This window comes from Lutra lutra, chromosome 18 (genome assembly GCF_902655055.1).
Source record: "Lutra lutra chromosome 18, mLutLut1.2, whole genome shotgun sequence".
Classification (NCBI taxonomy): Eukaryota; Metazoa; Chordata; class Mammalia; order Carnivora; family Mustelidae; genus Lutra; species Lutra lutra.
The window spans coordinates 36,594,844-36,617,531 of NC_062295.1; the positions used below are offsets into that span (position 1 = coordinate 36,594,844).

The following is a 22,688-nucleotide window of genomic DNA, read 5'->3' on the forward strand; positions in this document are numbered from 1 at the left end:
CAACTCATTTCCAAGTACAGTCGATCCTCATTATTCAGATTCTGTATCTGTAAATTTGCCTGGTTGCTAAAGCGTATCCGTAACCCCCCAAAATTAATACTTGCGCTGCTTCTACAGTGGTCCGGGGACACACATAGGGCAGCAAGAAAATGTGGAGGCGCGGGATGCACATGCTCCCATCAGAAGCTGAACAGGGTGCTACCCGCTGCTTTCTAGTTTTCAGCTCACACCGTGAACAACTGTCCTTTCCATGGTCTGTGTTTTCGCCTCCTGCACTTTTGGTCAGTGATCCCACAGCTTACAACGGCCTCTGGCCACAGCGCCATCCGGTGCTCCCAAGGGCAAGAGGGCCAGGCCGTGTCCCCCGGAGAATCGTGTGCGGCTGGTAAGCTTTGTTTAGCAGGAGTCCGTGTTGTTGCCGTGAGTTCGTCGTTAATAAATCAACAATATGTATTCAAATCAGATGTCTTTAAACAGAAACATAAAACAAGCTCATGCATTCATCATCTGATGAAAACACTGTGACCAGAGGCTCACAGGAGCCCCACGCCGGGAGCAGCTCTTCCGTATCCCCTAATCCACTATTTGCGGTAACTTGACAGAACCGGACGACCGTAGTAAACAATGAGAACGGACTATTTTTCTTCAAAGAATGGATTCTACTCATCTGTCTGACACAACCTTATTTCCTTCACCCATTCGACACATGCACTTAGAGGCTGCCAGCAGCGTCTGCTCCAGGCCCGAGGGAGGGAGGGGTGAACAGGGGCCAACAGCCAGTCGCGTGGAGCCGAGGGCCCTGGGCGGCACCGAACAGTTCAGGGTCAGGCAGAGGAGGGGAGCCAGCAACGGAGACTGAGTGAGGGGGAGAAGAACCAGGCCCCCGTGACCCCGAAGCTAAGGGAAGATGCTGCGGTACAGAAACATCCACTGTGCCCAGAGTGGCTGCGCGGCACGGTCACTGAATCTGGGGTGACCTTGACAAATCTTGATGGAGAGGTGGAGGCAGAAGGGAACGTGAAAAGTGGGGAGGAAGCGAAGAAGTCTGGCCACGGCAGGAGCCGAGCTATGACGCAGGGAAGAAACACGGGGAGGGCTGGCAGCCCGTATGTCGCTCACATGCATCACCATACGGTTGAGGTGTCCGTCCTCACACACAAGCTGCCCCGTGTGACAGTGGAGTGACTGATGACGCAGTAACGACTGGATAAACGGACAACTGGAGGGGTCCGCAACCTAATCCGGGTCATGTGTGACAATCAGCAGCTGACACGGCACTCACGGGCCAGCAAGGAGAGCTTCCTCCCCTAAGAGCAGGAATAGGACCCGGCCGCCCACTCTCACCACGTCTACCCAACACAGAGCCGAAGCCCTGAGCACAGCCAGAGGAAAGCAAAGTGAAAGGAGGCAAGAATACCCAACGGGTAGAAAAATCTCTTCAAGACAGTGCTGCGAGGCCTGGATGGCTGCATGCAGAAGGATGAGCCCGGAGCCCTTCCTCACACCACACACCAAACAGACTCCAGACGGACTGAAGACTGAGATGGGAGACCTGAAACCACGAAACTGCTCAGGGAAAACATAGGCAGTGACCACTGTGACCTCAACCTTGGCAACATTTTTCTACATGTGTCTCCTCGGGGAAGAGAAACAAAAGCAAAAATAAACTATGAGGACTGCACCAAAATAAAGTGCTTCTGCACAGCAGAGGAAATGAACAAAATGGAAAGGCAACCTACTGAATGGGAGAAAATATTTGCAAATGACATAGCTGATAATGGGTTAATATCATATATATATATAAACTTGGCTCAACCAAATAATCTGATTTAAAAATGGGTAAAGGACCTGAACAAACATATTTCCAAAGAAGACAGACACGGCCAACAGACACAAGAAAAGATGCTCAACATCACTAACCATTAGGGAAATGCAAATTAAAACCACAATGAGATACCTCCTCACATGAGTCAGAATGGCTATCCTCAAAAAGAAATCACAAATACTGGTGAGGATGCAGAGAGAAGGGAGCCCTGGTGCACTGCTGGTGGGAATGTGAACTGGTGTAGCCACTCTGGAAAAGAGTACGGAGGCTCCGCAAAAAATTAAAAATGGAAATACCGGGGCGCCTGGGTGGCTCAGTGGGTTAAGCCTCTGCCTTCGGTCATGATCAGGTCATGATCTCAGGGTCCTGGGATCGAGCCCCACATCGGGCTCTCTGCTTAGCGGGGAGCCTGCTTCCCCCTCTCTCTCTGCCTACTTGTGATCTCTGTTTTTGTCAAATAAATTAAAAAAAAGAAAAATGGAAATACCATATGATCCAGAATTCTACTGCTGGGTACTTACCCAAAGAAAATGAAAATACTACTTTGAAAAGATGTATGCGCCCCTACATTTACTGCAGCACTATTTACAATAGCCAAGACCTGGAGGCAACCCAAGTGTCCACGGATGAACGGAAGGATAAAGCTGCGGTGGCCATGCACACTGGAGAGTATTCAGCCATGGAAGAAGAGTGAGATCCACAAGGATGCACCTAGAGGGTATTATACAGAGAGAGACGAATACCACATGGTTTCACTTAGGTGTGGAATCTAAGAACAGAACCAAAGAAAGACTCATAAATACAGCGGACAAAGTGGTAGCTGAAAGAGGGAAAGGAGTTGGAAGGATGGGCACGAATGGGTGGAAGGGAAAGGAGGGAGGCTCCCAGGTATGAAGTAAGCCATGGGGATGGAAGGCCCAGCGTGCGGAATGCGGTCAGCGGCGGCGCAGGAATGCCGTATGGAGACGGGTGGTGGCTGCAGCTGCTGCGAGCGTGGCATGCCTTCAGAGTCGTGGAATCACGACGTTGTACGCCTGAAACTAATGGAACGTTGTGTGTCAACCATCCACCAGCTAAGAAAAAAAAAGCAGGTAGGTAGATCAAGATATATAGATACGAATCACTGTCCATCCTGCCACACGAGTTGGCAGTTTTTTTCCTACTTTGGAGAGAAAAATCTGTCCTGTTTTTCCAGTAGACTGACTGATATAATCTCCCTGAGATGTGCAAAGAGCTCAATCAGCCACAGGCACGGCAATGCTAGTCATGGGATTCTAACAGAAGCGGTCCTCTGGCCTCGCCATATGACCGTTTTCTTGAAGGCCTTAAAATGGGAAGGGGGCATATCCACAGTGGAAAAGAAGTAAAACGATCACTACTTGCAGATCACATGATACTATAATATGGAAAACCCTCAAGACTCCACCAAAAAATCATCAGAACTTACAAATGAATTCAGTAGTCAGAGAAGACAAAATTAACATGTAGAAATCAGCTGTGTTTCTATAAACTAATAATGAGCTATCAGAAAAAGAAACTAAGAAAACAATCCTATTTACAACTGCATTAAAAGAATATCAAAATAAGGGCGCCTGGGTGGCTGTGGGTTAAAGCCTTTGCCTTTGGCTCAGGTCATGATCCCAGGGTCCTGGGATTGAGCCCCGCATCTGTGTCTCTGCTCAGCAGGGAGCCTGCTTCCCCCCACCCCGCCTGCCTCTCTGTCTACTTGTGATCGCCGTCAAATAAATAAATAAAATCTAAAAAAAAAAAAAAAAGAATATCAAAATACCTAGGAATAAATTTAACCAAGGTGGTCAAAGACCTGTATTCTGAAAACTGTAAGACATGAAAGAGACTGGAAAAGACACAAATAAATGGGAAGATAGTCCATGTTCATAGATTGGAAGATTTAATATTGTTAAATGCTCATGCTACCCAATGCAATCTAGAGATTCAACACAATCCCTATCACAACACCAAAGGCATTTTTTACAGAACCAGAAAAAGGAATCCTAAAATTTATATGGAACCAGAAAAGATCCCACACAGCCAAAGTAATCTTCAGAAAGAACAAGAAGGCTGGAATTATGCTGATTTCAAACTATACTGCAAAATTACAGGCACCAAAACAGTATGGTATTGGCACAAATATAGACACAGAGACCAACAGAACAGAGAACCTCGAAAAAACCTCACCCATACATGGTCAACGGATCTACGACAGAGGCGTCAAAAATATACAATGGGAAAAGACAGTCTCTTCAAAACACGGAGCCGGGAAAATTGGATCACTTTCTCACACCATACACAAAAAAATTAAAAATGGGTTAAAGACTTGAATGTGAGACCCGAAGCCATGAAACTTCCAGAAGACACCACAGGCAGTAGCTCTCTGACCTTGGTTTTAGCAACATTTTTCTGGACCAGTCTCCTCAGGCAAGGGAACCAAAAGCCAAAATAAACAAATGAGGTTATCTGAAACTAAAATGCTTTTGCCCAGCAAAGGAAACCATCAGGAAATCGAAAAGGCAACCTACTGAATGGGAGAAGATAGTCGCAAACCATATATTAGATGACAGGTTAATATGCAAAATATATTTAAAAAAAAAAAAACAACTCAGACAACACAACACCAAAAAATCAAATACCCCAATTAAAAAATGGGGAGGGGACTAGAATAGACACTTTCCCAAAGACATACAGATGGTCAACAGGAACATGAAAAGATGCTCAACGTGACTAATCTTCACAATGTGGCAAGTGTTGGCAGGGTCATGGAAAATAGGGAACCTCTGTACGCTGTTGGTGGGGTGTCAATCAATGCAGCCACTTTGGAAAAGTAGAGAGGTTCCTCAAAAAATTAAAAATAGAGCTACTGGGCACCTGGGTGGCTCAGTGGGTAAAAGCCTCTGCCTTCCGCTCAGGTCATGATCTCAGGGTCCTGGGATCGATCCCTGCATCAGGCTCTCTGCTCAGCGGGCAGCCTGTTTCCTCCTCTCTCTGCCTACTTGTGATCTCTCTCTCTCTGTCAAATAAATAAAATCTTTAAAAAAAAAAAATAGTGCTACCAGAGGCACCTTAGTGGCTCAGTCAGTTAAGCATCAGGTCACGATCTCAGGGCCATGGGATCGAGCCCCTAGTCCAGCTCATGCTCAGCAGGGAATCTTGAGATTCTTTCTCTCCCTCTCTTTCTGGCCCCCACCACGATCTCTAAATAAATAAATAAAATCTTAAAAAAAAAAGCCCCACAATGACTTATCACTATGCACACATCAGAATGGTTAATATTAAAAAGATTAGTAACAGCAAACACTGGTGAGGACACAGGCCCAGACTCCCATACAGCACGGGTAGGAATACAAAATGGGACAGCCTCCTAGAGGAGAATCCGGAAGTTTCTCATAAAACAGAACACACTTTGCACTCTAGATACTGACTTAAGAGAAATGAAAACAGGTTCACAAGAATGTTCATAACAACTATATCCATAACAGCTAAAAGTGGAAAAACTGTAGATGTTCATCAATAGAAGGACAAACCCATGTATTCACACAGCGGGCGACTGAGACACGTACAGAAGTAGGAGCCCTCAGAAACGCTATGTGACTGAAAGAAATCGGACCCAAAGAGTACACACTGCATTTTCACGACGTTTTGTTACAGGCAAAACTCAACTACAGCCTGGAAAACCCGGAACACGCCTTGACTCTTAGGGGGCGAAAGGGAGCTGGAGCTGATGGGGGGCAGGAGTATGACGGAACTTTCTGGAGTGACAGTAAGCCTTGATATGTATGGATGATTTGTCAAAACACAGAATGTTTACTTAAGATTTATGCAGTCCATTTTAAGTAGATACTACCTCAAAATAAAACAAACAGCGCCCCCTAGTGAGTAACATTTACGGTGGCGGGTTTACGGGAAGTATGCGCTGATGCCTGGGATGCCAGGGGAAATGCCCACACAAGACGGACAGATGGACGTGTGACAGGATGAATACCGTGAAGTGTTAATGAGACTCTAAGGGTGGACATAGGTGCAGCTGTACCAACTTCCCTGTGTGTGAAAATGTCCATGAACAAAATGGCGGGAAGAAGACAGCATGTGTCATTCATCTGCTTAAATCCGAGTGCAGAGAAAGTGAACAAGTAGTGGGTTGGGGTGTTTGCTTATTTTTTCTACCAACTACAAATCTGAAAAATTTTTTGAAATTTTAATGGAGGAAAAATAGTTTATGTAATTTTAGAATGTTCTTAAATGGGGGGATGCGGGAGGTCATAAAGCTTTTTTCAACAGCAAATACTCATAAAAGAGAACAGTATAATAAACCTCCTATACCCATCGCTTGGAACACATCTTATCTTTCTGCCATTTGGCTTCAACTATGTTTTTCTTTTCTGAAATTTCAAAAAGAGGCTCATTATTATCTTGACATTTCACCCAAATACTTCAGCAAGTCCCTCTAAATAACAAAGGACACGGGAAAACCATCTTTCTAGCCCATGAATACAAATGAAAGATATCATCACATCAAAGTGCATTCCAGGCCTATCGAGTATTTAATGTAAAACACAATACCAAAGTACTAAGACACCACCGGAGAATGTTTTACGCATCCCCGATACAGGAAACGCCTGTCTGGAGCCTTTCAGGTGCTTCAAAGCGCGGAAGCCTTCAGAGAGCGGACAAATCATCCGACTAGGCAAAAACTCAAGACTCCAACTCGGAAAGAAGACCACAGACAAGGTCAAAAAGCAAACCATCCAGGGGAAATATTTGCAACCTGCACCAAGTGGCTGATTTGCTTTAAATCAGTCAAATGGGGGCGGCTGGGTGGCTCAGTGGGTTAAAGCCTCTGCTTTCGGCTCGGGTCATGATCCCGGGGTCCTGGGATCGAGCCCCACATCGGGTTCTCTGCTCAGCGGGGAGCCTGCTTCCCCCTCTGCCTCTCTGCCTGCCTCTCTGCCTACTTGTAATCTCTATCAAATAAATAAATAAAATCTTAAAAAAAAATCAGTCAAATATATTTATTTATTACCAAATAGTCCAATAGAAAAACAGGCAAAGGAACAGTTAAAAAAACAAGAAAGAGGGGCGCCTGGGTGGCTCAGTGGGTTAAGCCTCTGCCTTCGGCTCAGGTTATGATCTCAGGGTCCTGGGATCGAGTCCCGCATCGGGCTCTCTGCTCAGCAGGGAGCCTGCCTCCTCCTGTCTCTTTCTGCCTGCCTCTCTGCCTACTTGTGATCTGTCAAATAAATTAAAAAAAAAAAAAAAAAAAAAAAAAAAAAAAAAACCAAGAAAGAAACAAGCAGTTAAAAAAAAAAAAAAAGCGCATGAAAAAAAATAGAGTTCCATTTCAGGTAAGATTTAAGATACGTAAAGGCAAGTGAATGTATTTTTTAGCTCATTACTACGAATTTAGATCATTACTATGAACGTCTGATAATGCCCAATGCCGCAGTCAGAACACAGGCACCCAGACCCTGTTAGTAAGGACCCTTTTCAAGGGCGAGTCGGCAGTATCTGTCCATTTACACACGTTCTTCTGCTGATCCCATCTTCCCAGCTCCGGTTTACGTGACCGCTCTACTCACAGTGGGCCAAAGAGAGATCTCACCCAGCAATTCCTCTCGGGCAGGTGTCTCTCTCCTCAAGAGACAAGAAAACACGCGTCCACACAAACGCTCACAGCGGCACCATTTACAAGAGTAGAGAAGGAGAAGGCCCCCGGCATCCCTCAACAGAACATGGTATGTCCGTGGAAGGGGATATTGCTGGGCAGTGAAAGAAATGAGGTGCCAAGACAGGCTCCCACGTGGATAAACCTTGAAAACATCCGAAGTGAGAAAAGCCGGCCGGTCACATCGGACTCCGCTTATCTGAGCTGCCCAGGGCCGCCGGCGCGCCGTGGCAGAAAGCAGATAGGCGGCTGCAGGGAGGCGGCCAGTGGCCACGGAGGGACTCGGGGTTTCTTCTGGGGAGAGAACTAGGTCTTCAAGTTAGATTACGGTATGCTGTACAACTTAGGAAATGTATTAAAACCCACTGACTTGTACACTTTAAATCAGTGATTTTTACAGTATGTAAGTTACATCTTGAAAAAGCTGTTACACAGCACAGATGGGGCATCTGGGTGGCTCAGTTCTTAAGCATCTGCCTTTGGCTCAGGTCATGATCCCTGGGTCCTGGGATACAGCCCCGCATCCAGCTCCCTGCTCGGCAGGAAGCCTGCTTCTCCCTCTCCCACTCCCCCTGCTTGTGTTCCCTTTCTCGCTGTGTCTCTGTCAAATTAAAATAAATAAAATCTTTTTAAAATAAATAAATAAATAACAGCACAAACGATGGCAGAATTGGGATTCCGGCCAATATGTTAAGATGCAAGGTAAGAAGTGTAGGCAGCAGGGGTGGAGGACGGACGCGAATTGCTGGGTGGCACCGCCTGGCAGGGGTGGGGGTGGGTGCGGTCTTCTCGGAAGCTCCAAGGCCCCGAATCCTAGAAACCTCCCGCAGGCCTCGGGGTCTCAGAAGCCATCACAGCTCTCGTCAGACTTCCAAAGGAGCCGGGAACCAGGAAAAGCCCAAGGTCCTTGTGCAAAGGGCAGATGAGTCAGGTGACCCTGAAGCTAACCTGCTTCCATCCCCACTTGGGAAGCGGCAACCACACACAAGGACCAGCCTTGGGGTGCCTTTCTGTCCTGCACCAAGGGCCTCTGCCTTTTCAGAAAGAAACACACCTTCACAACGCGCCCTGCCTTTCTGCGCTGTCGGTGGTTAAAGCCAGTTAATTTTCTACTACAGGATTCCAAGAAGCTCTGTAACATTCTTACAGGATACCTCACTCCCAAGAGCACCTTTAAACATGTAAACATGGGCAGTCACTTCCCACTAAACCGAAGCAGACCCAACACAGCCTTCCCACGCAACTATGGCACACCAGCCATCAACCCATAACCCAAGGGCCCCGCATCCAATGAACATGGGATAAAGAAGGCTAAATGTCTGTGATTCTTCAAGGTGGCCTGTCACGGAGACTCGGGCCCCAATAAACACTCCCCTGACCCACTGACCCCTAAGAAAGTCTGAACATAAACCTCAGTGACCTCAAGTGTCACTTCAGTGACCTCAAGTGTTGCTGAAAGCTTGGCCTTCAAGGCCCATTCTAGGAGGCCTTGGCTACAGTTTCTGACAAATGTTCTTCCCAGAGATTGCCCATCCAAAACTTCATTTAAGAAGGCAATTACTTGATTTAAAAAAGAATGCTGTTTTGCTTCTGCAGGTGCTGCTTAGAGCTGACAAGGATAAAACTTCTAGAAACCAGGAAGAGACAAGACGCACGTCCAAACGAGGCATGTCTGCCGGAAGCCTGCAGCTCTACGGAGAGGCAAGAGCCTGCTCTTCATCACAACGGATTTAGGCAGAGAAAGGCCGCTGGATTTTTCCCCCTAAGATCCAAAACCATGTTTCACAGAAATGAATATTCTAACCAGGGTTGTCTGTCAAATCGGAATGATCTCAAAAGCACCATTTGTCAGACCTTCAGGGGCAGGTGACGGCCTGTAGGGTCGACGACGGTGAGTCTTCAGGTGACAGGTGCTCTATGTCTGACATCTGGCTGTTGACAAAGCAGGTACCGGTCACCTTTGTGCAGGTCAGAACAGTCCACCTAAGCTTGATTTCAGAGCTCAATGCTCCTGAGGTATGTTTTCTTAGCTCAGACACTTAAAAACGCAAACATACACAATGTAGAATGTGAAAAGCCACTTTTCCTCGCAACTTATGGGCTACTCTACAAATAACATCTACACACCCTTTATTTTGTCTACGGGGGAAGGATTTCACTGCAATCCTGTTTCAGGGAAGGGAGAGCAACACATCTGCACGTTATGTATTTATCTCCACACACACAAGGGATAGAGAGTGGAGAGAGAGAGAAAGAGAGAGAATGAAAGGACAAAAGGGCACAGGCACAAACAACAGGAAATGCATACATGGGAGTTCCTGCAACTGCAGAAATTACAATATAGACGGGAAAAAAATCTTCCACTATTTCTGGGGGAAAGGCTTTTTTTTGTTTGTTTGTTTGTTTGTTTAAATCACCAGCAGAAGAATGAGCAGTTGTTCATTCTGTTCTTCCCAAGACCAGTTCTGGCTCATTCTTTCTGTGACAGCAACAGTGACCGAGAGCAAAGATCTGAGTTTGTGACACGCAGCTGAGATTACGAGCCTGCACGAAACCTCACGTGTATTCTTTGCTCTGGGTCTATTTGTAGAAAAATTCCAGAAACCAATCTTGATTCAGTAGCTGACCTGTTTCGGAACAGACATTCTTTGATTCTTTGATCTACTCAATAAAAGTGTGTGTGGGAGGGGCGCCTGGGTGGCTCAGTTGGTCAAGCATCTGCCTTCGGCTCAGGTCATGATCCCAGGGTCCTGGGATCCAGCTCCACATCAGGCTCCCTGCTCGGCGGGAAATCTGCTTCTCCCTTCCCCACTCCCCATGCTTGTGTTCCCTCTCTCCCTGTGTCTCTCTGTCAAATAAATAAATAAAATCTTAAAAAAAAAAAAAAGTGTGCGAGAGAGAGGAGAGTTGGACAACGTTCCAGGAGAAAAAGAATCTCATCACTTCCCGTTTAAAGTATTAACCCTTAAAAAAATTCTTTGTCTGTTTTCATCACCTATTTCTAAGGGTCAAAGTTCACTGAGAGAAGACCAAAGAAATCTTCCACCTTACCATGTAGGTCGCTAAATACCCACTCTTTCTTTTCACAGTATTATCAAGACATCACATTTTGTTCCACCAAAAACCTTTAAAAAAAAAATGAGGCACCAAGAATCAGTGAATAAAGTTCAAGGGAACAGATGAGTGATTGAACTGATTCCATCTGGGGAAGGGTAAAGACACCCTTTCTCAGCACTGAGTCTCCGAATGCGGGCTGGGGGTGGGGGATTCTACGGATTTCAAAGCAGGTGACTGACCCTAGTCACTACAGCCACACTTTCACTGCACAATTCAGGGGCTCACTGGGGCGGAGAGTTAGTAAATGTTTTAGTCATTCATAAAAGCCCGATGGAATCCAGAGATCAGGCTACCCTTCTTTGAAGAAATCCCCTGCAGGGAACAATCCTATGTGGGACCATGGGAAGGTGACCAGTTTGGAGAATTTTTCAAACTACGGCCAGCCACCTGAGATAAGGAAGCACACGAGTTCCCAGCCGTTTTATCACCCAGATCGCATCTTCGAGCTACATACAAGAAAAAGAGGCTTTTTGAAAAGAAGATTTAGTAATCATCAGCAGGCCAAGTCTGAAGACAAAAAAAGGAGTAAACTCTAAGGCAACCCACAGGAAGTATGAGTCAGAGACACTGGAGAGCTCCTGGGAGAAGGCCTGGGTGCTAGCCTTTGAGGCAGCAACAAACAACGGAGAGAAGTCCGCCACTCCACTGATGGAGGGGAGGGGTCACCTGAAGGGCTACTGAGGAGAGGGGGCTGAGGCCTGGAGGGAGGCTGTAAACCCTCTCCCCTAGTGGTGGACCACAAGAACTCCTCCATCTCAAGCAACAGGCAGAAGAAGGGACATTTCCCTGACATCTTCATCTTATGCAACAGGGGTGGGAGGCGGTATTTGTGTCTTTGCTTGTCGCCGTGTCCCCAGCCTAACAGTGGACACAGATACACGTATTCTGTTGTCTCTCTCCACTTAACCACAAGTGTCAAGGGGACAGGAACGTGGCCGCTACCGCATCTCCATGTGCAGAATAGGGCCACACACAGCAGGTTCCTGAGATGTGTTCATGGAGTGAATGGAACCAAGAACGAAGGAGAAGCCTGCTGGCCCTACTCTCCCCACCTCCCCCTTCTTCAGAGCTATCGGCAGGCAGAGTAGAATTCCAGAATGGAACACCAGACCATCAAGAAAGCAAAGTTGGCAGCACTGGAACAGTCGCTCAGGAGGGAGATCCTGACATTGTTAATAAGGAAGAAATCCGACGGCACAACTGCACGCTCACAGAGCTGACATGGTAAGTATTCAGTCTCTCCCTGAATGCACACCCCATGTGACCAATTACAAGTATGCTGTGTGGACAGCTCCTAATTCTCTAACAAGGATTCTTAACGGAGGTCAGGCCACAGGCAGGTTTCGGGGCTGCTTATCATAGGCAGAGAAAATACTTACAAACTGCCTGTCTTGGGGCTCCTGGGTGGCTCAGTGGGTTAAGCCTCTGCCTTCGGCTCAGGTCATGGTCTCAGGGTCCTGGGATTGAGCCCCGCATCGGGCTCTCTGCTTGGCGGGGAGCCTGCTTCCCCCTCTCTCTCTGCCTGCCTCTCTGCCTACCTGTGATCTCTCTCTGTCAAATAAATAAAATCTTCAAACAAAACAAAACAAAACACCCACATGTCTGACGAAGGACTAGTATCCAGAATATAAAAAGAACTCTCAAAACTCAACATCAAAAGAGAAAAACCCAAATAATCCCACAAGAACATGGGCGAAAACGTGGACATTTCACTAAAGAGAATATACGTGTGGCAAATAAGCATGCGAAAAGATGCTCAACGTCATTAACTGTTAAAGAAAAGCACATCAGAACCACAATGAGACCGCACTACTGATACCTACCAGGATGGCCACAATGAAAAAAACAGCGATAACACTAAATGCCAGCAAAGACGGAGGAAGTGGATCTCTCATACATTGTCAGTGGGAAGGTAAAATGGTACAGCCACCTGGAAAATACTTAGGCAGCTTCTTTAAAAAGAAAGAAAAAAAATGGGGGGGGTGTGCCATATGACCCAGCATATACTCTTAGGTATCTATCCCAGAGAGATAGAACCTTACATCTACCCAAAGCTCTGTTCACAGCAGCTTTATCTGTAATCGCCAAAAACCAGAGTCAGCCCAGCTGCCCTTCAACAGGGGACTGGTAAACTGTGGTCCGGCCACACCCATGGAATACTTCTCAGTCATAAAAAGGAATTACCGACACACACGCAACGGCATGGATGAATTTCCAGAGAATTATGCTAAATAAAAAAAGCAAACCCCAAAAGGTTATAATCTTCCATTCATATGGCATTTTTGAAATGACAAAATTTAAGAAACAGAGAACAGATGTGTGATTAGCCAGGATTAGGGTGGGGGGACAGGAAGAAGACAAGTATGGTCATAAAAGGATAGCAGGAAGAATCCTACCATGTCGGAACTTTCTAGAGTCTTGCTTTTGGTAGAACAGGAACGTGCAAGGGTGTTAAGACCGTACAAAACTTATAAAAACTCACGTGTGTACAAGCAGAACTGGGGAAACCCGAATGGGAGCGATGGGTCCCGTCAATGTTGCTCTACTGGCTGTTGACACTACCCTGCGCTTTCACACAATGCTAGCACTGCGGGAAACTGGGAAAAGGGTGTAAGGCATCTGTATTATTTCCAACATTCGCACGTATATCCAATCACCTCAATCTAAAAGAGGTCATGTTTTTAAAAACAAAAATAAAGAACAAAGCGTATTACAAGCTCGCCTCTATAAAATGGAACCACACACAAAGACAAAAGTATACCTTTACGTGTATGTTACACGTGTGTAACTATGTTAAGTGCATAGGAAATAAGTTATGTATATAGGAAGAGCCCCAAGCTTTCTAGCATATTCACTCTGGGGAGGAGGGGTCTGTACCTCCCATGCAATCTCCAAGCACGACTTACACAGACACACACAAACGAAAACCAAAGAAACCCAGGTCTGAGATGAAGCAGTCTACGTAAAGTCACAAGTGAGTGACTGAGCATGAAGTCAAAGCTCACACGACCCTTCCACAGTCCCGTATCGCCTCTGACATGTGGGTGACCCAACTGCTGGAAGACGACGACAGAAGAAAATAAATCATTCCTACAGCATCTGTGAGGTTTTCCATTTTCTGGAAGCCCTTTAGAACAGAAACCAAAGTGGTTTACACAATGGCATTTAAAGTGGGGAGCAATGACAGAATAATACATACAACATGGTATCATGTGTTAGAAAAAAGCCACCCATAAAACAAATGTTTCTATGCGTACCCTTGGAAGTACGCACATGCACAGACCTTGGAGGCCACGTACCATCTGTGGGGATCGAGGGACGAGAAGAGTACTGGTCAAGGGGTCTCGGGGCTTCAATCACAGTGTCAGAATTTGAGAATGCATTCCAATTCAAGTATCATTTGTCTTTTTTTTTTTTTTTAAGAAAGGGGAAAAATAAAGCAAACACTTACTGCATTCATAGATCTGTTCCAGCTTATCCACAGAAGAAAGGGAGAAAAATTTATAACCGGACTTACTACCAACAGCTAGGGACCTGCAAAAAAGCCAAATCAGAAATAAGAGCTGATACGTGTAGACAGTGATAATGCACAAACTAGCTCCAAGTTACCAACCAGCAACCACCATCTCTACCAAAAATTTGCACCAATCATTTCAGATCGTTTGCGGTAGGTGAGTGGTGGCTGAGCAGGAAAGGGGAAAGGGGTAGGGCGAGACGGCCCGGCTCACAGCCAGGGAAAGGTGAAGGTCAATGAAGTACAGGCAGTATCTTGTCTAAAGCCTACAAAACCTTAAAGAGAAATGTGACAAATGAATGGAAGTAATCGGCCCTAAGTCAGTGACCCCCTCCGAGCAGAGGGGGTGTCTCAGGTGATCTCATCTACGTGCGAGTCCAAAGGCTAAGTAAGCTGACGCCCCAAACTTTAAGCAAAGACAAGGACAGCGCAGGGGACGATGACACCCTTCGGCCTTTCGGCCAGACCCCAGCAAATGCAGTTCGACCACCTGTGTTACGCCCGGGCCGGACAGTGGGGTGGAAATAAAACGGAGCAAAGAGCTAACTTAGAATCTGGCAGCGGACTGCACAGCTGACCTACGAAGAAAAGGTGAAGCCACTCACACCTGACACCAGCCCCCAGGTGGTGGCTGAGAGGCCTCAAGGGACCTCGCGGGCCCTCCCGGCCCCCAGCACAGGAGCCGAGGGACACTCCATGAAGGTTTTCCTCCTTAGACGATTACTACCCGCTGGAACGTGACTGACCGCAGGAAAAAAAAACAAACAGAAGAAAGCACAGCTTTGAGACACAGAAGATGAGCCAAGGAAGTAGGAAGCGTGGGACAGGCGAGGAAGTGGCTCCTGGGACTGCTGTGAATTCAGTGTCTGGGAGGACGTGGAGACAAGTGGAGGCAGGAGACAAAGCGAAGACGAGACCAGGAGTATCTGCACAACAAGAGAAAAACCAGGGCCCCTCTAATGGCCATTTCACCTATTAAAAACCTTATTAAAAACTTGAGATTTCCAACCTCTCTTTCATCCATATGCAGGAGGAGAGTACATTCTAAGAACGGAGCTGCTTATAAGCACTATTAAATTTTTAAGCTGTAATGGGTTTCTACATCTTAGATGTATAAAGAGAAACAAAACTCCTTCTACCAATCTGTTTTTGGGGGAAAAAAAAACCTTCACTGTACTGAATTAATGGTATCGATGAAGTGATTAGGTATTGTTACCTGTAAATATTTTGAAAAGCAATAAAGGTGCCAATAAAAAAAAATAGAAGAATACCTAGGAAAGCTAAAAAATATGACAAACTCTCAACAATCTACAACTTTTGGAAAGTTGGGTGTTTGGGAGAATGTTTTCCAGATAACTAATTATTAAGCACCAATACCCCCCCCCACCATTTCTGATTAAAAAATGAGAAAAAGTCGCTCTTGTACTATATGCTTTCCTGTGTTCCTATCACAAGGGGATGGGAAATTCTTAACATCTTCCGGGGCTCCCATCATTAAACTTACCCTACTATTAGAATACAGTGACCCTCTCAGACGCTAGTAAGGAGTTGAGGGTTTTGTGTACTGACCTCAGATGGCCAGGCTGTAGCGCTGAGTTTCTAAATACATTTTCCACCTTTTGTTCTGCTGACAGGTGTCACTTCCTTGTGGCCCTGCCCCCAACATTAACAGCCCCTCTCCCATTCTAATTTCTTGTTGACTTAGGAAGCAAATCACCAAGCCTATTGGCCTTATATATAAAAGAAGCTTAGAGAGGCTTTCTTTCATGGGCAGAGTTAAGGAGCTTTAACTAGTTAATGAGAAGATGGATTTTGATGCTGTGCTCCTAACAGAAGAATCTGTCAAAACTGGGCTTTGGTGGGGGCGCCTGGGTGGCTCAGTGGTTAAAGCCTCTGCCTTCGGCTCAGGTCACGATCTCAGGGTCCTGGGATCGAGCCCCGCATCCGGCTCTCTGCTCCGTAGGAAGCCTGCTTCCCCCCCTCTCTCTGCCTGCTTGTGATCTCTCTCTCTCTCTCTCTCTCTCTGTCAAGTAAATAAATAAATAAAATCTTAAAAAAACAAAGCTGGGCTTTGGTGATCAAACATCAGAACTTAGATGTTCTTACAGATATTCCAAAGCTGATTTAGGATATTGAACACTTGAGCTAGAATTTTAATTGCACGGTTTACAAAACCTCAATCAGCCAAAAATGTAACCAAAAATATTTCAGTTATTTCAATTATTTTTTGACATGCATATATGCTATAATACGAATGCATACTTTATCAATAAAGGTAGATGTTTTTAAAGGGTGGTAACACCAGCAATCAGGTTCATACATCCCTCTTTGGGGAACGGTCCAATAATAATTTCCGTTAATAATAATAACGGTCCGTTAATAATTTCTCATGATTTGCCTGACCATACAACGGCAGACATATTAATGGGAGAGGCAGAGTAATAGAGAAGTTTGAGATTTCCTTCTTAAATAATCTTATTCCCTAATAAACGTTCGTGTGTGCATGTGAGAGAGAGAGAGATCTTTTATTGACAAAGGGAAAACCCCCAGCTCACTATAATAGAAAAAAGGACAGATCTACTCAAGCCCCTACTTGCACTTTAAACTAGGTTGGCTCTCCACTTTCTTCACTAGCAATTTGGGAGTCATGCTCCTTCACTACTTGTTAGCTGCCAAAATGTTGTTGCTAGTGACTCCTTCCTTACCGGTCTCAACCTTTTAAAATATCTTTTGGTATTTTATTGGTTGATATTTGTAGTGGGGTTTTGGGAGGGAGCCAAAATAAATGCTCATGTCTGACCCACCCTCTTTAACTGCAAGTCTGTCACTAAATTTAAACTTGAGTGTACACTATCTAAAAGACAGTGATTGCCACTAAAAACAAAACAGCAAAAACAAAAATACCCTCAAATGTGAATCGGATCTCTTTCTTAACTCCTTTTTTCTTTTCTTTGCCTTCTTATCAGTAATTAGTCACAAAAAGCTTTCCCTTTCCGTCACCTTCTTACTTGATTAAAGGGCTGCATAGCATCTGTCCACACCCATAAAAAGGAAACCACCTGAACTGCTGACCTTGGGCCCTCACTAGTAAGCTAGTCGGGCAGCAGGCCCTTCCCTCAGCTCACAGGACTTCTACCCCGGATCTCCACCTGGATAGTCCTACGGCCTTGAAAATTCCACAGGAGCCAAAGCAGAATTCATCCTTTGTCCCCAAATTGAATCTTCCTCTAACCTTTCCCCCATAATAGAATCACTGTTCACCCCAAACCCAAACCAGAGATTTGGGAGTAACCTTAAATGCCCTGCACTTTCCACATCCCACAGGTCACACCAAGTCCCAACGGCTGACCAGTCTGCTCTCCACGGGCCACTGCTGTTGGACGACATCCTCCTGGGTGACTGTCCTGCCTTCCTCTAACACACTCTCTACCCAGCAGGCGGAATGACCTAAAACTTTAAGGCTGAAGGATCCTTAAAATCCATTCACAATCAAGCCTCTCAATTTACTGATGAGGAGAAAGTGGAGACTAGTGACTTTCCCAGAATAATCTCTGTAACCTAGAAGAATCTCATTTAAACAAGCATCTCTATAACTTTTCTGGACACTAACAACATCAATGCTACAAACGAAAAACTTGGAAAACCAAGTCCCTTTCTTTCATCTGCCCCTTTTGGAGTGTTGTTTAAAACAGACGTTGCCAGGGACGCCTGGGTGGCTCAGTTGGTTAAGCAGCTGCCTTCGGCTCAGGTCATGATCCCGGCGTCCTGGGATCTAGTCCCACATCGGGCTCCTTGCTTGGCAGGGAGCCTGCTTCTCCCTCTGCCTCTGCCTGCCACTCTGTCTGCCTGTGCTCACTCTCGCTTCTCTCTCTATGACAAATAAATAAATAAATTCTTAAAAAAAAAAAAAAAAAAAAAAAAAAAAAAACAGACGTTGCCGAACTATGGGCTTCCCACAAGCTAAGAGGCATCCGATGGAGGACTTCAGTCCTTGACATTTTCATTTAAGTGACACTCTGCCACTTATTAGTTTGTTAACTTCAATTTCAAAAGCCAAAAATCCCCCCAAAATAAGCCTTCCACACTGTTACTTCCAGAAACTAGGATTGGAACTAACCAGACAATAGGTGACTGAGATCAGCTGTTTTAGTGCTTTCACTGCTCTTGCTTAAAAAACAAAACAAAACAGGGGCGCCTGGGTGGCTCAGTGGGTTAAGACCTCTGCCTTTGGCTCTGGTCATGATCTCAGGGTCCTGGGATCGAGCCCCGCATCGGGCTCTCTGCTCAGTAGAGACCCCGCTTCCCCCTCTCTCTGCCTGCCTCTCTGCCTACTTGTGATCTCTCTGTCAAATAAATAAAATCTTTAAAAAACAAAACAAAACAAAACTTATTCATACTTTCAGGGAAAGAATCCTAGAAAAATGAGCATACTTTCTGTTCAAAAAAGCAGGATATAGCTTGCTATACAAGGAGTATTCTTTGTTAAGCCTTCCTGCATAACATACACCTATTCTACTAAGTGAAATGGCTTCCAGATTTTCTCACTCATTACAGTTAATGTGGATCCCACATCAATAACCTTTGTCTTGTGAAAAACTGTGTTCCTCTATAGTTTCTGGAGTTGGATAAGGGAGGCAAAGGGGTAAACCGTGCAGCCTTTCCTCAGAAACTCGTGCGTTTCTTTAAGACAAATTACAGTCATTTTAACTGATAAACTTCTAGTATAATCTTAACTTACCCTTAGCAATTTATGTTCACACTCTATCAAGGTCTCTGGCAAGTCCAGATTAGGACACAGAAATCTCAGAAATCTCTTGAACTTCAGGACCCACTGAGGAGTGGGGAAGCACATGATTTTCAAGTGTGAAAAGGTCTAATTTCAAGCCAGACTGATACAGTCTATTATATATGGGATGTGGAGCCCATTTGAAATGAGAGCCAAAGAGAACACATTCTCATATTTTATTTACTTTCAAATAAATAATGGGTAGTGAAAACCTGAGAAAAAAAGGTAGAAAATGTTTTGGAAATTCACTAATTTATACAAGACATAAAAACAACCACGAAGCTACCACTTCTTACCGATCTCAAAATACTAAGGGCTGAAAAACCAAATCACAGATGGTTTGAAATGCTCTATTCGCTTCTTGGATGAATATAATATGGTCTATCCCAATTACAACCATATGCAACAGGTTGTCCAAGATGTTTCTGTTGTGCTGGTTTTTGGTCACACAGTATGCTTATATATCTGGCTGTTATAATCTTCAAAGATTGCTACAGTATGATTTCTAAATTCACTGTCCTCAAACTCCTACCTTTTAGGTAGAAAAGACAGTGGGGCAAGGTGGGAAGATCACTGGCAAAGAAGTCAGTCCCATCCCCCACTCCACTATTGGCCAAGTGGAAGATCCAAGTACAGCTCAGGACCTCTGTGAACTTCGGGTTCCTCATGTGCAGTCCCTGAAGGAGACTGGCTTCCTTTCCACCCTCGGTGGGCTCCCCCTGCCGGACCCTCTGCACTAACCTCCCAAATCTGGGGAGATGCTGCTGAGCACCTGCTGCTTGTCCCCCACAATGAACTTTTCATTTAAAAAATTTTTTTTCTACTTTGCTGATACCATTCAGCCAGTAACAACTCAATCAACTACTTACTATGAAGCCAATGACCCATTCCTCCTCACTTACATCACTTCCTCTTACTCACTTCCCAAGATGGCTCTCCTCCCTTCCAGTTCCACAACTCCTCCTTCCTTCTCCAGAAACTTCATCTATTAACTATCCTCACAGGTCACCCACACAGCCTCCGAAGAATCAGCCTCAAACCCACATGGGTTTGGACAAACACCGTTCCAAACCATGGGTGGGCATCAGTGGCCGCTCCTCCCCTTGGGACATCCCCAAGATGTCCCTCTTGGCTCAGTTTCTCCCAGATCAGAGGCCAGGGCTATTGCTAAATCTGTTTCTTGCTCGGGCAGGACATCAAAGTCACCTAAAAACAGCGAGACAGGAAGTAAAAGAAAGCAAAGAAGGGAAAGAGGCCCTAAGATGATGAGGCGACTAGGAGAAGGGCCTGAAGAAGGGAAAGAGTGGAGGAAGAGGGCTGACGAAGAAGGGGAGGTGGAATACAGGAAGAAACCCACTCTCACCGCTCCGGAAGCGTCTGAGACAACTGGTCAAGCCACAAAGTTGTGCCCCAACTTTGTGAGAAAGGAGGTTCCACAGGGTAAAGCAACCTTTCGGTGGGTGGGTGCAACACCTCCCTAACTCCATCACTTTCCCCGCCCAGAGATCGCAGCTCCAGCGCAAAGCGCGGAGGGTCCCCGAGCAGAGCGCCCCTCCCTCCACGCTCCGGGCCCGCCCCCAGGGGCGCCCCCGCCCTCCCCGGCCTCCACGCCGAACCTCCAAGGCCCGATCTCGGGCCCGGCCCCGGCCTCGGCCTCGGGGTCGGGGTCCCGCCCGCTCCATCCCCGGCCCCAGGCTCCCGCCCGTCCCGACCCCAGGCCTCGGCCCCCGGCCCCGGCCCCCCGATGCCCTCCCGGCCTTACGTGTTGTCCTGGTTGAAGTTGGCGAAGAGCAGCTGGCCGGCGCCGGCCTCGCCGCTCTGACTAGCCAGGTTCATGGTGGGCGCGCGACGGGCGGGCCCGGCCCGGGGCTCGCGCGCGGGAAGGCGTGTCGGGTGCGCTCAGGGTCGGCGCCGGGCCCCGATCGCCGCCTCGCTGGCCGCAGCTGGCTGCCCGGGGATCAACCGCCGCCTCATCCCGTGCCCGCTCTTGTTTATGCTCCGGAGCCGGGGCACCCTGCACGCCTGCGCGGCCCCGCCTCCTCGGCGCATGGCCTCCCTACGGCGCAGGCGTACTGCGGAGTTCCCGCCCCTTCACCTCTGGCCGGGGCCCGGGGTTCTGGTCGAACACGCGCACGCGTGGGGACGCGCCGGCCGGGCTTGCTGGCGGACCCAGGGCGACGCATGCGCATGGAAAAGAATAGGTGCTCGGGGGCGCCTGGGTGGCTCAGGGGGTTAAGCCGCTGCCTTCGGCTCGGGTCATGATCTCAGGGTACTGGGATCGAGTCCCGCGTCGGGCTCTCTGCTCGGCAGGGAGCCTGCTTCCCTCTCTCTCTCTCTCTGCCTGCCTCTCTGTCTACTTGTGATCTCTCTCTGTCAAATCAATAAATTAAAAAAAAATCATTAAAAAAAAAGAATAGGTGCTCGGTACACTCCACCACTTTATCAATATTAAAAGGGCCCGCCGTGTGCCAGTCGTGCTAAATATTTATGTACAGCTTACAGCAACCCTACTTAGAGAACACTGCATTCCCATTTTATAGATTTGAAAACTGAAGCTCAGAAAGACTAACCTCTTCGCCGAGTGCTGGATCCGAGAACAGAAACCCCTTTCCGCAAGGCCCACGCGGAGGAGTCCACCTTATGTATATTCATACAGGAAATAATATTTAGGAAGTACCTTCCATGTGAACTAAATGGGCCTCCTTTCCCTTAGAGAAATTACAGATTACTTGTAATTAAGCACAATTACAAGTCGGGGTACAAGAGAGCTCATAATGAGGTCACTCAACCTAGACTTAAAGGATAAGGACTGTGCAGTCAGAGAAGGCTTCCTGAAGAAGGGGAGACCTGGAATTTGAATCGTAGGTAACCAGTCCAAGGAGATGGAAGCATTCTGTATCGCAAAGGTCCACAGATGAGTGTGTCTCGGGAATGCTGTGCTCAGTGTGTCTGAGCTCGGATGGGACGGCGAACACGAGACAGATTTGACTTGTGAAGTCGGAGGTGGCCAAACCAAGTTGGGGGTTGTTAAGCTACATTAAGCAAGAGACTGAACATTATCCTAAGAACAATGGACTGCCATTGAAAATACTTAGGCAGGAGAACGGCACAATCAAATTTGTGGGTACGGAAGTTATTTCTAGCCACAGAGTCAAGAGTGCCCTGAAAATTGTTGAGGAAAGTCAACGATTTTCTATAAAAGGTGCTGACTCTCCTATCTCACGCCAAACTCAAAAACTAGTTTGAGATGGATTGTAGACATAAATGTGGGGGTAAAACAGTAAGCCTTTCGGAAGAAAACATGGGAGAATGTCTTCATGACCTTGGGGTAAATAAAGTTTTCTAAGCAAGTACTTTAAAAAGTACTAACCACAATATAAAACATTAATCTTCATCAAAATTAAGCACAACTGCTTGCCAATAGACTATCAAGAAACGTTGAGAAGGCAAACCTCAGAATGTGTTACATATACTTGCAATACATATATTTGCAAAATGAATTTTGACAAAGGATGTCTTTCCAGAATGTTCAAAGAATTTCTGCAAATCAGTAAGGAAAATACCAACTCATTTTTTTTACTGGGCAAAATACTTGCGCACAGGCACTTCACAAAATAGCAAAATGGCTAATGAGCCCCTGAGAAGGTGATCATCATTAATATTCATCAAGGAAATGCAAATTAAAAGCAAATGAGATACTGCGTGCATCTACCTGTTAAAATCAAATAGAAACAAAGACTAGCCAAGGGCACCTGGGTGGCTCAGTTGG

At 46.3% G+C, this 22,688-nt stretch overlaps 1 protein-coding gene across 1 annotated transcript in view; it reads right to left on the bottom strand.

The window, feature by feature from the left end:
• WIPI2 (WD repeat domain, phosphoinositide interacting 2) overlaps positions 1-20,942 on the bottom strand; it is a 36,704-nt gene extending 15,762 nt beyond the window's left edge. The window contains exons 1-2 of the mRNA XM_047713396.1: positions 20,682-20,942; positions 14,071-14,153 (exon numbers count right to left, since the gene is read on the bottom strand). Coding sequence (XP_047569352.1) covers positions 14,071-14,153; positions 20,682-20,755 — 157 coding nt within the window. The 5' untranslated portion in view covers positions 20,756-20,942. The remainder of the gene's footprint in view (positions 1-14,070; positions 14,154-20,681) is intronic.
• Between the last annotated feature and the right edge of the window lie 1,746 nt (positions 20,943-22,688).